Below are 18,580 nucleotides of genomic sequence, written 5' to 3'. Positions count from 1 at the left end.
TTGTTAAAGTTAAGTAACTGTTCATTGTTAGTTCATGTTAGTTCAGATACATTACAAAATATTAACAGATACAACTTTTGATTTTAACAATATATTAGTAAATGTTGAAATTAACAGATTACCCAATGCTTTACAAGTATTTTTCATTGTTAGTTTGTTTCATTGTTAGAACCTTATTGTAAAGTGTTACCAGTTAATCTTTAAAAACACATCAATTAATAAAACTGTTAAATGTAATCCTTAACAAATCTCAAACCGAATGTCCATTTTACATACTGTACAGTACAGTACAATGCTGTGATGCCTAAATTCACTTAAAATAGCATTTAAAATAACTGATTTTATTTAGTCAAAAACATTGAAAAAAATTATCATCTTATCGATATTGGACAATTTTAGGATCTTCCTTCTTACTTAAAATATTATTTACATAATTGACAAGGGCTACTGTACTGTACTCATGATTGAAAAATATATTTGGTCCGATTACATTTATATTTATTTCAATGGTGGTCAATGTACATTATGCCTTGACGGACGGACAGACAGAATGAACGATAGAATGACAGACGGACGGACGGACGGACAGAGACAGACAGACAGACAGACAGACAGAAGGATAGACGGACGGACGGACAGACAGACAGACAGACAGACAGACAGACAGACAGACAGATAGAAGGACAGACAGATAGATAGATAGATAGATAGATAGATAGATAGATAGATAGATAGATAGATAGATAGATAGATAGATAGATAGATAGATAGATAGATAGATAGATAGATAGATAGATAGATAGATAGATAGATAGATAGATAGATAGATAGATAGATAGATAGATAGATAGACAGACAGACAGACAGAAAGACGGATAGATATATAGAAAGATAGATAGACAGACAGACAGACAGACAGACAGACAGACACATACATACATTGGATATTCAACTATAATTGTGACCAGAAAAAACCTGATTTAAAGTACTCGCAAAATCTAACTTTTTAATGGATTTCATGTTGTTTCCTAAGACGTATGTGCTTGCCACTTTTGATCTCTGAACTTTGACCTCTAGAATGAGGATTACAGTCTAATGTCTGCGGTTACTGCAGTCCACTCGTCAAAAGTTTCACATGTCAGGGTGGAAAGGTGAAAGGGCAGACCTATGCTGTACATGACGATTATTCATGGGCCATTTCATAGCTTGAAAGCAAAGTGAAGACGGAAGTGTGCATTGAGACAGTGAGATGGGACAGGGACATGACTCATAGGACAGCTGAGGGGAAGCAGAAGATAGGAGGCTCTTTGTTATTACCAAAGGCAATTAGGCATAATGTCTGGTTTGTGCACAGTCTTCAGTGCCATGTGCCCGCTTTCTTTTAAGGGGTCTTGAATACAGAAAGACAAGCATCAGCTTTGTGACCAGATGAGCTCTGTCTGTGTAATTTGCAATCAAGCAGAAAAAATTACCCGACATCAGAAGGGAAATAATGCCATAGGGTGACAATTCAGAGGGAGTATTCACATCTTCTGCAGGGTCAGCAGGATTTGAGACATACAATTTCATAAAGGGGTTGTCTGCTGATTATTTCAAAAGTTCAAATAAAAAGGCCTTGAAACCAGCCACAGGAAAACAAAGTGGAACAAAAGAGCCACACACACGTCATCCTCTTCAGAAGAAAGACCTGAGAGAGAGAAAAAGTCAAGGAAAACACTGATTATCTACAAGTCTTGATATTTAACCACAAGCATATTTCACCTTGACATATTTCAATCAGCTCCCTAGTTCGGTAGTCAAGGCACTGATTAGGAAGTCAGTATTTTATGGGTTCTCAATCGCAAAATCCTTCCAGTGCACTGAAACGTTCGCTCCCTAAATTGTCCCACAATGCACCGTGAAAACCAGGGAGCATCACTGCTCACCATGTTCCCTTAAAGGAAATTCTGAAACGCGAAACATAAATCACGCGAGCCAACTCACCACACATAATGACATGCGAAAGATGTTTTGAAAAAACAAACTGTTATTTAACTATATTTCAGCATAAACATACATCACTAAACTGAGCATAATCTAGCTAACATTGATAATGAATTGTTGCAGTTATATGTATCAAAGTATTTATCATAATGTACTTTAAATAACATAAAAAAGGTTAGAAAAATATCAGTAGTGCTGTTCATAAATACCAGTAGTGATGTTGTACAATGAGAACATTGTCATGTCACCATCAGTGTCCCACTGTGTAGTGAGCCAGGGATCCTTTCTGTCCTTACAGTACCCGAATTTGTCTGATTCACTACCTAGGGAGCTGATTGAGACACACATGTGACTAAACCACACAAACTGTCAAGTTTGACAGAGAAAAATGCCATTTCATATGGAAACTAAACAGATGTAAACCTAGAACAGCTATGCGATGGGTTCAATACAATACATCCACAATTAATATTAGACTCGTTATGGTAATGCACTTACCATGGAAGCCTATGGGGCAAGACATTCCAGTTATTCCATGTTCTCTAAATATTCCTTTTAGCAATGGGACTACTATTCTAGGTGATGACCACATGACTATACATCTCTTATTTTACAAGTCATCTCTTCCTTTATATCTTTTACAAGTCAGAATCTCATAATTATGTTAGGGTGCTTTCACACTTGGTTCGATTGCCTGGACCAAACCCGAGTTCGATTGTTCACATCAGCAGCGAACCATACCGGAGTTCACATGAACCGTACCCCAGACCACCCTTTTTAAGCGGACTCGGGTAGGGGTTCCGAGCTCGGAAGACCGCGTTCACATCATCCAAACGAACCGAACTCTGACGTCAATCGAACCCGGGTGCGCACCAAAACTGCTAGTGTGAAAGCACCCTTAATTCAGAAATGGAGTGAACGCACCTTGTTGCCACTCAGAGGATCAGTGCAGTGAATAGAGTGATGCAGAGAAGCCATATTTTTGTAGGTGAAAACCCGGAAACAAAGCATTTTAGCACTTCCGGTTCCATCGTCTTCTATCAAGCTGTCACTATGACGGTTGTATCAGCACCAAGCTTCAGAGACGTGCCCTCCATCAAGCGCTGACGCAGACGGCTGAATCGTGGGTTCTGTAGCGTTTCATCACTGGCGTTGCTCGCGCCATAAGTTGAAAAACTCTTTTCAAGCGCCAGTGCAGGCGTTGGCCAATCAGATCGCCTATGCAATAACCCTGGCGCAGACACTAGCCAATTGCGTTAGCATGTCTCTCGAGGCCAGGGGAGGTAGGTTTACATGCACAGCTCACTGCCGTTGCTCGCAGCAGAAGTTGAAAGGTTTTCAACTTTTCAAGCGCCAACGCAGGCGTCAGCCAATCAGATCGCCTATGCAAATACCCTAGCGCAGACGCTAGCCAATTGCATTAGCATGTGTCTCAAGGCCAGGGGAGGTAGGTTTACATGCACAGCTCACTAGCGTTGCTCGTGGCAGAAGTTGAAAGGTTTTCAACTTTTCAAGCGCCAACGCAGGCGTCAGCCAATCAAATACCCTAGCACACACGCTAGCCAATTGCGTTATTGCGAAGACTGCAGCCCCTAGCGTCAGCCACGAACGCACCTCTCGAGGCCAGTGGAGTGAAGACATGCACAGCTCTTATGCTGCATTCACACTGGTGTCGCCGTTAACACTTCTCATTTACTTAGAATGGGTGACATCATGCGTTGCCGAACTGAATTGTGGGTTCCGTTGTGTCACGTCACTGCCGTTGCTCGCGGCAGAAGTTGAAAAGTTTTCAACTTTTCAAGCGCTAACGCAGGCGTCAGCCAATCAGATCGCCTATGCAAATAGCCTAGCGCAGACGCTAGCCAATTGCGCTCATGCAACACCTCTAATGTAATCTGATTGGCTGTTGTCACTATGACGGTCATGCCAGAACCAAGCTTCAGACACAACCTCCGTCAAGCGTCGACGCCCCGTGTGAATGCAGTGTTACTGGCCTACATCTGTTGCACTCACCCCTTAAACTAGCCTGACAAGCCAGACCCACATCAAGATGTTGGGTCTGGGAACTCACCATTGGCAGGGCTCAATCCGAGGGGCGGGATAAACGGTTGTCTTTCAAATTCCCTCTGCACGCAATAGGATAGCGCTACAACCAACCAGAGCAACGAAGAAGGTGAAGCAGAGCTAGTTGATAGATTAAACTTTCGCCATATCCGGTCGGCAAAACTCTGAACACATCTTCCTTTCTTAAGAATGACTTCAGTGCCGTTCTTTGTTCTTCTCTCAAAGAAAAGCTTAACTCCAAGTCTTCCAGAGTCACGGCCAAAGCCGATTCGAAAGACCGTTGTTCGCCAGCTTCTTTGTTTACAAGTAGCACACGGAACTGTCGCAACTCTGCCGTCATTATGTTAAGCCCGCCCACCGACTCTATACACGATGTGTTTGGCCTGACCAGAGTTTTGTTTTTCCAGCACGCAAGCTAACGCAGTGTTGCTAGACTACCCTGGCTGCAAATCTGATTTGCTGCCGCTAGGGTGCGTCTAGATTTCTAAGCTACCCCTAACCCGCATTCCCATCCAGATCAACGGCTCCAAATGTAACCGGTCCTGCTCAACCCACTTTGAGTGGGATTCAAACCTGGGTCTCTGGCATGCTAACAAGGACGCTAAAGACTGCAGCCGCTAGCGTAAGCCGCTAACGCACCTCTCGAGGCCAGGGGAGTGAGGTTTACTTGCACAGCTCTTACGCTGCATTCACACGGGGCGTCACCGTTAACTCTTCTCATTTACTTTAAATAGGTGACGTCATGCATTGCCGAACTGAATTGTGGGTTACCGCTGCGTTGCGTCACTGCCGTTGCTCGCGGCAGAAGTTGAAACATTTTCAACTTTCAAGCGCCAATGCAGCCGTCAGCCAATCAGATCGCTAATGCAAATACCCTAGCGCAGACGCTAGACAATTGCGCTCATGCAACACCTGTTAATGTAATGTGATTGGCTGTTGTCACTAGGATGGTTACGGCAGAACCAAGCTTCAACACAACCTCCGTCAAGTTTCGACGCCCCATGTGAATGCAGCGTTACTGGCCTACGTCTGTTACACATGCGCCAGTGTGAGTAAAACTCATCCTCCTCCTTGCAGATCTCGGTGTTACAGGCGTCATAAGGATGAATGATTTATCCATAACCATCGCTCATTCTCTCTCACCTCCTGTATTACCAACAGGCCGCACTCTCATTAATATCTCTTAATGTTAGTGCCAGACACCTTGATTTACACTGGGCATTTCCTGCCAACTAAAAGCAATAAAGGCACGAGGCATCTCTCACAGCACTCATCCTCTGACACACCCAGAGATATACGACCGCACCGGATACACACACCCCGACTCCCCCACACATTGACTTACGCCTGATATTGACAGATTCATCCATATGGAAATGGCACATCTCAAATGCTCATTAGAGGAGGGTACCAGGTGAAAAACAGACGGAGGGAGGAGAAAAATGGATCGTTAGGTGATTTTACGAATCTTTTAACATTCCCCACGCTGTCATCACTTTGACATTGATCGCAGCCGATCACAAATTCCAATGTTATTATGAGTTCAAACAGCGCTGACCAGAGACTAATGCGTTGGCTCGGTATTGGATTGGTTTCCAGAAGACAGTGAGGAACTCTTTGACATGGAAAATGCAAAAACAAGCCGGGCTTATCCATCACTGCCTTTGATACATGGCATGATGTTACGGCTGCCTCCCGTCAGCAGGCTGGAAAAACACATACACACACAGATCTGCAGTGAGTTATCCATACGTCTCCCCTGAGTGTCTTTATGGGCATTAGTCAGCTGTGACAGCTCATTCTGTCTATGTCAGGCTGTGCTGTGCACCTGAGCAGACTGAGTGACTAGCCCGGTGTGGTGACTGTCACAGTGAGGTGAACGGAAAAATTCAGGGATCTATAATACTCGCTGCACATCATGCATCAACCCTAATTTGGGTTAGAAAATGTAGTATTATAAAACCATTTCAGCTCTAAAATCTAATTGGACGAACCACATTTTAGGCCGTTGCAATATAAAGCAATGAGTCACAAGGGGTTGTGGTGTATTTTTACAGTCATTGATTGTACCACAGAAAAGGGAGGAAGAATTTGGGGGCTAATACTTTGGTGGTGGCAAAAGCCCAAAGATAAAAGACAACAATATTCAACAGTTGATCGAATTTATTAATAAAAATGCTTTTTTTGTTGTTTTTTGGCCAAGATCTATTGGCCTAACTGTACATTGTTTATGGCTGCACATTAATATAACCCCGTCCAATCGTTTCAAAACTTAAACTATTCTTTTAATATTTAAGGTATAATGGCTGTGCTATACATTGTTGTTTTTGTATAACGTCATTCAATTTTATTTTTTTGTTATTTTGTGCTTTTGTCATTTGAATTAGTTAATATTCATATATAGCATTCATCTATTTTTATTTCCGTTTTATATTAGTTGGTATCCATTTCTAATTTTAATAAGATTTGTACATTTTTCATGTAATATTTATGCTTTAATTTCAGCTTTATTTGAATATTTTTTTGTTTTAGTTAACATTAACAACACTGGTGTTGTATATTGTGAATATATACAACTATTGCAATATTACTTTCATAAAACAGTTAACATCTATCTTTAATATATAAATATAAAAATATTTTTTTGATCATAATGCTATATTAATAAGCAAACATGGCGTCTTTCCTCTAAAAATAGTCCCTAATATAACAGAATGTTGGGTGCAAAATAAATAAATGAATAGCCGTCTCAAACAGGTAACTGTTACTATATTGTGGATCTAAGCAAAGCTGTAATTTTCTTTTATCGTTTTATTTTGACCGATCAGAAGCTAAGATTGGAACTTCAATATACACACATTGTGTGACATGAATTCTTGTATTAATGCGACAAGCTGATCTCTCTTTGATCGTTATGTTGCTCTGCAATGACAAATAACATACAGTTAATAAACTACTTGGTGGATGACCTGTATCAATTGAACATTGGCATCTCTGACACATTACTGCTACTGCCACTGTATAAAAGCAAAAGCACTCAAAACACTAGGTTTTAGGCAATCCACTTCACATCGTTGCCTAACACCCCTTGACTGTGGTAAAATAATGGGCCACTATAACCATATTACAGAACAGAGAGATTTGCTTTCCTGTCAGGGATAACAGGCTGAAATCAGATCAGCCTCTGAAAAACGGTTGGCTACATTTCAGCATAGATGGGTAAACCATTCATAGGCATGTTTTCTTGCCTCAGCAGTTCTGAGAGTAATAGCGGCTTCTCTGAAATGAAATGCAAATAAAACGGTTCTTCAGATTACATTGTCTTGGTGATCAGAAAGGAAAATAGTTCATTCAAGTGTTTTGGAGGACATCTATATTTTTTTTCCTGATTAAGCCAATAGATATGCTAACTATTCATACACCTGAAAGACATGCGGTAATAAATGTATCCATTTTTTGCACTTTAACATTGGAGTATTTGCTAACAGCATTGAGACCTTGTGAGAGCCACCAAATGATTGATTTTGTGAAAGCTGTGAAATGAGCTCTTCATATTCATAGGCGCTGGAATGATCCATGGACTTCTGAATATTCAAGTGTTTTATTTTTCCATTCATCTTTAAAATACAATGAAGATTAATGATATGTACTGAGGGATGAATGAATCAGTTTTTTTTTCTCAGTTACAGTGAGATGATTCCTGTGTAATCAGTCTGTAGAATTCCTGCGTGACAATCTCTTACTCACTTCAAGATAAAAAATAGCTCCCAAACTTAATTCCAAACACATCATGACCTGAAAAGTAGGTTCAAAAATGCCCAGAATAATCTATATGAGCAGCTTTAGTTTACATCTAGCCCTAAAAACAGACACTAATATGAATTGAGTTAGTTACGTGTGACCTAAGAATCAAATCACAGAGGTATTACACAGGAATCAATTAGTTACAAAAACAATTCAACATTTCTTTTTTCCAACAAACATTGTAAAAGACATGATTATTTATCATCACCGTCATGTACAGAGGGTGGCCCTAAAATACCTATTGACCTTTTAATATCCTTTATTAAAACCAGCAAAAAATACAAACAAAAAACGTTGAAGTAGCTACATGAAGAGAAAAAGAGCGATTCACATTAGATTCACATATTCAAGTCCATCTAAAGCAAACGAGTGAGGAGTAGGATGCTGTACACTTTTTGCTGTTGCCACAAAGAGGAAAAGATGTCCTGGTTTACCCGCGGAGGGCTCAGACTAGTGGTGAGTTAATCCGATTCAGAAGATCCAGTTGTATGGTGAATCCTGTGTTGAGAAAGCCCAATGTTTGAGGACGCAGTCCTTGAGTGTATGAACAGTCTAAATACACTCTCGCGCACTGGTCTCCTCAAAATGTTCTTTCTCTGTTGACATTCACAATATGTGAAACTTAAGTATACAAAAGTTCATTATAAAGAGATGAAGCGTTACTGCAAAGTTATGAGTCATTGCTCATTAAAACCTGTACCGTTGCAAAACGACAATAAAAATAAAGAAGATCAGCGGCTTTTCTAGGGTTCCCTAGCATTTCTTTAACAATACTATACACCCGTTGTAATGCAGCCTTCTGACATAAGTTCGGCCAGTTTGTCAGGTCAGCGAGGAACAATTTGATCCCTCACCTAAAGGCCGACCTTTCCCTGTGATTTACAACTGACACTTGGTTTCACCCGAACCAGCTGGCTCCTCTATATTATGGAGCGTTACACTGCAGCTAACGGTCAGCGATATTTCAAGACATGAAGACGCTCTTCGTGTGACACACAACCCACAAACTGTTTAAAGTTTTCAAGCATAGTGTGAGTGGTCCATGCAAAGTCTTCACAAGAAGAGCATAAGTATGAAATGTGTGAAACCTACCTATCTAAAGACGGATTTGATCCATTCCTAACATGACTTTACCAAGCATGAGGCTACCAGCAGCAGAACGTCATTAGCTTACACAACAGATAGCTTCCACGCCATGGCAAACATTTCTATAGTCCATCTCTTAAATAAAATGTCAAAATAGCTAAAAATTGAGCAAAAACTTAAGTCTAGTTGGCGAGCATACAAATAGGTGAGCTGTTCGACCCGTACACGAAACCGGCGACCGTCCCTAGACTACTAGAACACTGCTTCTGGCCTAGCAAGACACTCTGGTCCAAAATGTACAAACCATGCTAGAGGCACATCTGTGCTTGGTGTGAAGCTGATGGGAGGCTATTGGAGAGGCCCTCAACATTCAGAAGGCATTGAGAAGACCGAAATGGATGTAGGGACAGGGCTCATTGGCGCCCAGAGTTGGGTGAATCAAGAAGCCACCTGTTGATTGGTTCGTATGGAGTCGAACTGGTAAAGTGATGCTTGAGGTTGGAGCAGGTGGTGATGGCAAGGTCATCATTTGAGACGGACGAGATCTATTTACGTGACGTGGAGAGATTAAGTGTATGTGGAGTGGAATGAGGGCACTCTGTCACCTAAATAATCCCCTCACATGGGGCCGCTCTAGGCCGCCGTCTGCCTGAAGCAGCACAAGAGAAGAGGTCGCTCTGGTAAAGGACAGCCCACCGAGGCCTCAGACGATTCAAACACAGGTGCCCTGGTGAGCGGGAGGCAGAGCTTTGCGGTTCTTCAAGCCTTGGCTTTTCTCTTTGAAGTCCATGGGCTTCTGCTGGGACGTGTCGATAAGAGCGCTGGCGATGGCTATACCTGCAGACAACACACAACAAAGCAAGCCGAGGGTTAGAGAGGAAAAAGCACAGACTCACCGAGAAGATTCAAAAGCAAAAAGGTTCATTTACATGTCAAAGCAAAGTTATTTAAAAAAGAGACAATGGTAACTTAAAGCTATCTCTTTCAAAAGAACAAATATCAGCTCGTTCATTTTTAAAGACGGATTTCTGACTGTTCATGCATAAAGAAAAATGTCCACTCATGCCTTGGAAGACTTAAAAGCCACTCCTTGTTCAATGTCAAGGTCATCGGTTTCAAGAAGCATCCCTTTCTTCTATTCTGTGGCCACTTTTCTCTCATTCAAGGATGGGGGTTTGAAGTGAACTCGACTCCCAGCACCCTACCTTTTGCGCCAAGATTCTGTCACGGACTGCCGTGGTCAAAACCATGGCTGCAACCCCAAAGCCATTTTTCAAAGCAGCATCTCACAAATCATCCTACAAACACAACGGCCACTCCTGCGCTAGTCTGGCACTGCTCCCTCCCTGCTATTGAAGCAATACAATTATCGGAGGGGAACAATTCATTACTGCAGACAGGCCAGGGCAAAAGGAATTGAATTCAGCACATTGGTGAGAAACCGGAGCTTCAAGCGTTCAGGCGAAGACGATTTACATCCAACAACAACCTGAGCCTCAGACAGTTACACACTGCCCTACATCGATTTATTACCCATCACACCTGGCCTGCAGGGAGGAATGTGAAAACTACATGTCTGTCAACAGAACATTCCTTGGGATTGAAATGCGCAGTGTTCGCCTACTACCGTATCGCTTTTAGAGCGGTTTTTGCATGAACTTCCTACTTACCATTCAGGTCCAGAAATTTTTGTATTTAAGATGTTAGAGAGCTTTAAAGAAATGATCACACACTCATCAACAATGCTTACTGAGCAATCTGAAACTTGACAAACTGAGCAGTAATATATATATATACATATATATATATATATACATACATACATACATACATACATACATATATAACTAACTATATATATATATACATACATACATACATACATACATACATACATAACTATATATATTAAAGGCACAATATGTAAGATTTTTGGATTAAAATATCCAAAAACCACTAGAACAATGTTATATATTTTGTTGACTTGTGTACTTACATTATCATTATTGTTTCCAAGAATTTTAAGCAATTTTAACCAGGACACAAACCGTGTCCGTGCGTCACTTATCAATGACATAATACCCCCGTTACCCCCGTTACCCTCGATTTCTGGTTTTATTTTGTAGAAACCATGGAAACACCAAAGGCACTTTAATATATTATGTGTTTTATTAGACAGGTGAGCAACTGTTTGGATACATTCATCAACAGAAAACTAATCATTGTTATATAGCTCAACCGTTAATCTTATTGTTTAAATCTCGTTTTCTTTATTTACTGTGAGTACCATGTTTTAACAAGCCTAATATTGATCTAGCTTACTGCAGTGTGCAACAAGTGTTTCAGAGTAGCCGCCGAGCGAACACCTAGTAGCATTATAAAATAACTTTCAACACATTCAAATGTATCTAATATGATAAAACAGCACTGCGTTAGCCCACATACGCATGACCCGAAGAAGTGGAAGCGGTCGTCTGCTAGACTGGGTGATTTGATTTAGCCCTGCAACTCAGTCTGGAAACCTGTACATTAATTTCTACTGCTTCTGTTACACTTTTGCAGGAACCAATCACAGACTGGCTTATCCAACTGGCGCGCTATTGGCGGGTTTAACACGATGACGGATATAGAAGCGATGAGTCGTTGCCTGTTGATCACGCCTCTTGTGGTCTGATTGGTTGAAGGACTATCCTATTGACCGTTCGCAAAGACCCGCCCCCTTTAGTTACTGTTGCTATGTCCGACAAGCCATGGCGCTCACGCCACACACACGTTCTCACGTAGAGAAAATACATTGCGAAGCAAAGAGGATACTGACAACACGCCGACAGACAGGAGTAAGTTATTTTTGATATGAAAAAGTCTCAACTTTAAAATGTCTTGTTTAAAGCTACACTGTGTGATATTTTCCCCCATCTAGTGGTGAAAAGGTATATGACCATCCAGTGAACTTTAGTTTCTGTTCCTCTCAATTCCGATTTCGTTTCAACTCCTACGGTGGCCGATTTAGTCCAAGATTAACATGGCTTCCAGTTCGACCTCGTCCACATTCGACACGGTGCCTGTGGGATATTCTGTGCCCAGTGGGATGGTTGGAACTCAACTGGCCTAATTATTCGGCTAGAAAGAACTGCAGCTAATCCAGAGTGAACTTTGATGCTAGTAATGTTTATTCAGTCATTCAATTGCAAGGCATAAACAGGTTTGCGTGGATATGTACATAAATGTGGTTTCAGTGAGAGAACAAATAAGGATGGTAAATATACATACACAGTTAAGAACTGTATAACTATACTTATACATTTGTATAATGTAACCGTAAACCAGAGCTTATTGTACCATATATAGGCGCTAAAGGCAGCTGCATTAAAAGGAGCGGAGCTGCCGCTGCTAACAAGCGGTGTCTGGTTACAAAAGTGTGTGCGGCGCTTTAACGTTAGTACTGCAGTGCGCTCTGTATAACAATTGTTAATATGCCGATCAGACCTGATACATATTTCCATCAACATACATTACAAGCAAATATTTTCTATAAACGAATAAACATTGTTGATAACAAAATAACTGAATGATTATTCAAATAGGTGAGCATTACGCTATTGTATGTTGACACAAAAATACTTCTGAGGTGACATCAACTGATTTACGCGATGACACTCTCTGAAACACAACTACAATGACAATAACTATTATTACTTACGGAGTTATTAACGCACAGAAATACCACACAAGGAAAAACAGACTTTTGAGGAATAAACAAGCCAGGAAAACTCCTTATAACTCTGTTACTGACGCTGCTGAGATGAAAACTCTCTGCACATGCACCAGACAAGTCTGAACAAGTTGACGCGCACATGCGCGAGGCAGAGAATTTTGTACAGTGCCATCGAGTATTAAAACCGGTTAAAACGCGAAAAGCGAAGCTTGAATTTACGGGTATGTCCCTCTTTGGCTAATGTACTTTCAAGATGGAGGGGCAACATGGCGACCACCGTTAGATCCCATTACCTAATGTATTTTCAATGGCATATTATAAACTTACGAGAATACTTTATTACTTGAAAGAAGTAAATATACATTAATGAGCACATATATTTTTGAAAGAACTAAGTGTTTTTAGCTAAGAATAGACTAAAAAAGTTACACAGTGTAGCTTTAAGAAATGTAAACCACAAATAGCGTTTTGTGGCTCTTTGATGTGTCGTGATCGCTGTAGCGCGTCATGAACCGATCATCTCTTCCTTCTAGTTCATTGATAAGCATCAAATTAACATGAATAACACTAAAAGAAATATTGTTTCAACCGCGGAAAGACGTCAGTAAACACTGTTTTTCAAGTTCAAGTCCACCTACGTTAATCAACTAACTATCCTGACTGCTTTGTCGGACAAACCGGCACATTCGGCGTTGTGACTGGTCAGATCGCCTGTCAATCAAACTCGCGGCGAAGGGTGATTTGCATACAGAGTCATTTACTTTATGCTCGTTTATCACGCCTCTTGTGCAGTAGAAAATACATCGCAGACTCCCCAGACCAATGTTCAATCTTAAATTGAGCTTGGTCTGGTGATAGCCAGACAAGTCGTCTGCAACATGATCTCAGAAAAAGCTCAGCGAAAACAAGGCATCATCAAGCTACGCCTTTGTTTTGAATAAGCGAAAAAATATCCATATTGTGGCTTTAAGTAATAACTGCCCACATTTAATAATCAAAAATGCTTACTGGGTAATCTTTATCTTGGCCCGGCCAGGAAATGGAATGAATGGAAATGAAATAAAACACTACAAGCACTTATCTCCACATTTTGTCATTACATGACAGAGAAAAAATGATTCCATGTTATTCAAAATCGGACATGCATGTTTTCCCACTGAAAGAAAATGAAGTCTTATTTGATCACACATGCATATAATGAACAAACATTCAGTTGATTTTGTTAGCCAGGCGTGAAATGAGAAGGACCTTTATCACCAAGGAAAACTGTATCTGTGAATATAATCAATATGGTTAAAACCGATCGGCATCTGTCTGCTTGCTGAGTTCATTATCATGTCCAAGCTCTAGGTTGAGTGGGAGGCTGTTTCAGAGAAAAAAGGCACCATGTTTTCAGGATCATACTCACATCACACCAGGTAGACATGCAGACAGAGCAGGGTGACAGCTGACAAAAGCAGCCTTCTCTGCTCCAAGCTCCTACATCAATCAAACACAGATTGGTCTGCTCTGTGAAGGTGATGCACCGCTTTATCCTAGCAGACAAACACCTACACCTCCATCCTGCTGTGGAACTTCCAAAAAGACGAACTAAAACAAAGCTCTTTGACGACAAAGAGACATCTGTGCACAAAGCTCCCGTGCTTCTCTCCGAAAATATTCTTTGTTGATTCAGAACAGTCTCACCACTTTTTCCCTTCAGTCTCTCTCTACTTTTATTTCTCTCTCTGATGTACCTCTCTCCAAAAGTGTTCATGACAAACTTCAACATCCCAGCAAGCAGCCACTCTAAAGTTTCCAGTGCCATGAAATTACAACAAATCTCTGTCTCGACAGATCCAACTTTCTTCAGATATCACCAAAAATACTCTTTTTATGCATATCAGTTGTTGTTTTTATGTGCTGTTATTAGTTGCCTCTATTTTGAACTTGTCAAACAAAAGAGGAGCTATTAGAGAAGCTTCACTGAAACAAAGGTTTTTTTTCCCCTCTTTCTCTCAGATCAGTCAAGTTCCTGGGGAGGGAGTCAAGCTTAAAGGGACAAGGTCCCATAAAACAGCATGTTGACTGGCAGGCCTGCTGAGAAGGGGAGGGGGGTAAAAGGTTTTTTATCAACCCAAACTTATCACTCGGTAGCTCTAAAAGCCAGACAGAAGTCTATGAAACAGACCTCAAGCTGACACGGCTTTTAAAGCTCTGCCGTCTAAATATATGCGTGTGTGATACGTCAGTACGAGCTCACAGAAAAGGTGCTGTCAGTTGAAGGTGAATGACAAAGATGGGGAAAAAAGAGAAACTGGATACCATCATTATTGTATTGATTATTTTTGTTTTACATTTGTAGAGGCCGCGTTTGCTGTTCACGGGAACACGACAATCCTTTGTCTCAAAGTCAAGGACACTGAGAGGTACAATGTCTACTCAGATTTTCTTGGTCCAATAAGCTGTAACAGACTGGTAGATCTTTTTTATTCAGGCAATAGACAGGAGACATTCAGACTGGGGTTAGCCATAGGGGTGTAAGAGGATATGACCGGCAGTCACAGACAAACTTACATCAGACCACCAGGGGAACACTGGAGAACCTGCATGAAATGAATTCTCACATGGGGAATGAACCAGACTGCAACATAAGTGCACAGCGGGCATGTTAATTCGGTGTAAAACATTAACTGAGAAGCTGCCTGTACCATGCCATATCAGAGTTTTACATTTCAGTCAAATGTTATGCTTTGGTAATAAAATTACCAAACACACAAGGAGGATAAAACACAAGTGCCAAAGAAGGTGCAGAAACATTATGGATGCACAATGTATGCATACGATATCTGTTTTCTGCAGATATTAGAGTTTTTTTTTATATATATATAAACAGTGAGGAGAATAAGTATTTGAACACCCTGCTATTTTGCAAGTTCTCCCACTTGGAAATCATGGAGGGGTCTGAAATTGTCATCGTATGTGCATGTCCACTGTGAGAGATGTAATCTAAAAAAAAAATCCAGAAATCACAATATATGATTTTTTAACTATTTATTTGTATGATACAGCTGCAAATAAGTATTTGAACACCTGTCTATCAGCTAGAATTCTGACCCTCAAAGACCTGTTAGGCCTAGTCCACACGTACACGGGTATTTTTATAACCGGAGTTTTTCCTCCTCCGTTTAAAAAAACAATCGCGTCCACACAAGCACGGTTTTAAAAAAATCTCCGTCCACATGAAAACGCAAAACCGCGCTATGATTGGCTGCCTGATGTCCACATGGGTCCCATCCACGGAGGGATGCTATGGGCTAAGTGAAACCCTTCTACAAGTTTACTTTGGACTCAGTGACAGGTAACTGTACACATGGGCAGGCTCAAGTGGACTGAAGCTTCACACACTTGCCTTAATTACTATGTTGAATTATTGCATTCTGGCGCCTCTGTTCTGCAATACAGTGAGATAACTGCGCATGTATCTGTATACGCTACATGTGATAAGCGCTATTAGCAGAGTTATTAAAAGCTACGTCCGCCATTGCATAGACTCGACTCATGTAACGTTAAACAAAAGCGATAACGGCGCACAAACTGACGTCAAACAAAGGAGAGAACGGTGCACATTTTGACTTAACAAGCCTAAATCTCCGGTTTCACCATCCACACGACACTTCACCCTGGCCGGAGTTTTCAAAAAAGTCTGGTTTCAGTAACCGGATACTGCGTTTGCGTGTGGACGAACAGCCAAACCGCGTAGAAAAAGCTGCGGTTTTGAAAATACCCGTGTTCGTGTGGACAGGGCCTTAGTCTGCCTTTAAAATGTCCACCTCCACTCCCTTTATTATCCTAAATTAGATGCACCTGTTTGAGGTCGTTAGCTGTATAAAGACACCTGTCCACCCCATATAATCAGTAAGAATCCAACTACTAACATGGCCAAGACCAAAGAGCTGTCCAAAGACACTAGAGACAAAATTGTACACCTCCACAGGGCTGGAAAGGGCTACGGGGAAATTGCCAAACAGCTTGGTGAAAAAAGGTCCACTGTTGGAGCAATCATTAGAAAATGGAAGAAGCTAAACATGACTGTCAATCTCCCTCGGACTGGGGCTCCATGCAAGATCTCACCTCGTGGGGTCTCAATGATCCTAAGAAAGGTGAGAAATCAGCCCAGAACTACACGGGAGGAGCTGGTCAATGACCTGAAAAGAGCTGGGACCACCGTTTCCAAGGTTACTGTTGGTAATACACAAAGACGTCATGGTTTGAAAGCATGGCACGGAAGGTTCCCCTGCTTAAACCAGCACTTGTCCAGGCCCGTCTTAAGTTTGCCAATGACCATTTGGGTGATCCAGAGGAGTCATGGGAGAAAGTCATGTGGTCAGATGAGACCAAAATAGAACTTTTTGGTCATAATTCCACTAAACGTGTTTGGAGGAAGAAGAATGATGAGTACCATCCCAAGAACACCATCCCTACTGTGAAGCATGGGGGTGGTAGCATCATGCTTTGGGGGTGTTTTTCTGCACATGGGACAGGGCGACTGCACTGTATTAAGGAGAGGATGACCGGGGCCATGTATTGCGAGATTTTGGGGAACAACCTGCTTCCCTCAGTTAGAGCATTGAAGATGGGTCGAGGCTGGGTCTTCCAACATGACAATGACCCGAAGCACACAGCCAGGATAACCAAGGAGTGGCTCTGTAAGAAGCATATCAAGGTTCTGGCATGGCCTAGCCAGTCTCCAGACCTAAACCCAATAGAGAATCTTTGGAGGGAGCTCAAACTCTGTGTTTCTCAGCGACAGACCAGAAACCTGACTGATCCAGAGAAGATCTGTGTGGAGGAGTGGGCCAAATTCCCTCCTGCAGTGTGTGCAAACCTGGTAAAAAACTACAGGAAACGTTTGACCTCTGTAATTGCAAATAAAGGCTACTGTACCAAATATTAGCATTGATTTTCTCAGGTGTTCAAATACTTATTTGCAGCTGTATCATACAAATAAATAGTTAAAAAATCATACATTGTGATTTCTGGATTTATTTTTTTAGATTATGTCTCTCACAGTGGACATGCACCTACGATGACAATTTCAGACCCCTCCATGATTTCTAAGTGGGAGAACTTGCAAAATAGCAGGGTGTTCAAATACTTATTTTCCTCACTGTATATCGATATCGATATTGAATATTTACACTGCCCGGCAAAAAAAAAGTTTTTTAAAAGTCTATGATTGGATCATTTCTACAGTTATTATGATGTTTCTAGCATGTTGGCATTGTCAATACAAGATCTTGACCACAAATTGATGCACCTTTTGAAGGAAATAAATGTTGTGATGTTATGTACATCAAAAGGGTCATATATTTTTGGTCAAGATCTTGTATTGACAATGCAAGAGTCCAACAAAGTCCCCTCCAGCACATCCCAAAGCCTTTCAATGAATTTAAGGTCTGGACTCAGAGGTGCCAATTCATGTGATTCTTCATGCTCACTCCCAACCATTCTTTCACAATTTGAGCCTGATGCATCTTGACATTATCATCCTGGAATATGGCCATGATGTGCCTTCCTACATGGTTGTTTAAAAAAAGCCAGACACTCCATCAATTAGGGTTGGAATAACTGTTGCCAAACATATAACATGCTAGAAACATAATCACAGCAATAATGATCCAATCATAGAGTCTTAAGCATTTGCCAATATAAATCCAAACAGTGATTTTTTTTTTTTGGCCGGGCAGTGTAATTGTGCAAGGCCCAGAAAGGTAGTAAAGACATCTTTAAAATAGTCCATGTGACTCCAGTGGTTCAACCTTAATGTTATGAAGTGAAGAGAATACTTCTTGTATGCAAACCCCCCTCCAAAATAACAACTTTATTCAACAATTTCTTCTCGTCTGTGTCAGTCTCCTACGCTGTTAACGTAGTAAACACAGTGCA

At 41.1% G+C, this 18,580-nt stretch overlaps 1 protein-coding gene across 2 annotated transcripts in view; it reads right to left on the bottom strand.

Moving 5' to 3' along the window:
* Window positions 1-7,626: 7,626 nt before the first annotated feature.
* The window catches only part of atrnl1b (attractin-like 1b), a 154,147-nt gene continuing 143,193 nt past the window's right edge, over window positions 7,627-18,580 (bottom strand). The window contains exon 29 of one of the 2 annotated variants that reach the window (XM_079846036.1): window positions 7,627-9,774. In XM_079846036.1, coding sequence (XP_079702162.1) covers window positions 9,650-9,774 — 125 coding nt within the window. In that variant the 3' untranslated portion in view covers window positions 7,627-9,649. The remainder of the gene's footprint in view (window positions 9,775-18,580) is intronic. The other variant, XR_013818669.1, reaches the window with a different exon arrangement.

This window comes from Gobio gobio, assembly GCF_949357685.1.
Source record: "Gobio gobio genome assembly, chromosome: 20".
NCBI lineage: Eukaryota > Metazoa > Chordata > Actinopteri > Cypriniformes > Gobionidae > Gobio > Gobio gobio.
The sequence above is the reverse complement of the archived record's forward strand: the minus strand, read 5'-3'. Positions and strand labels throughout refer to the sequence as shown.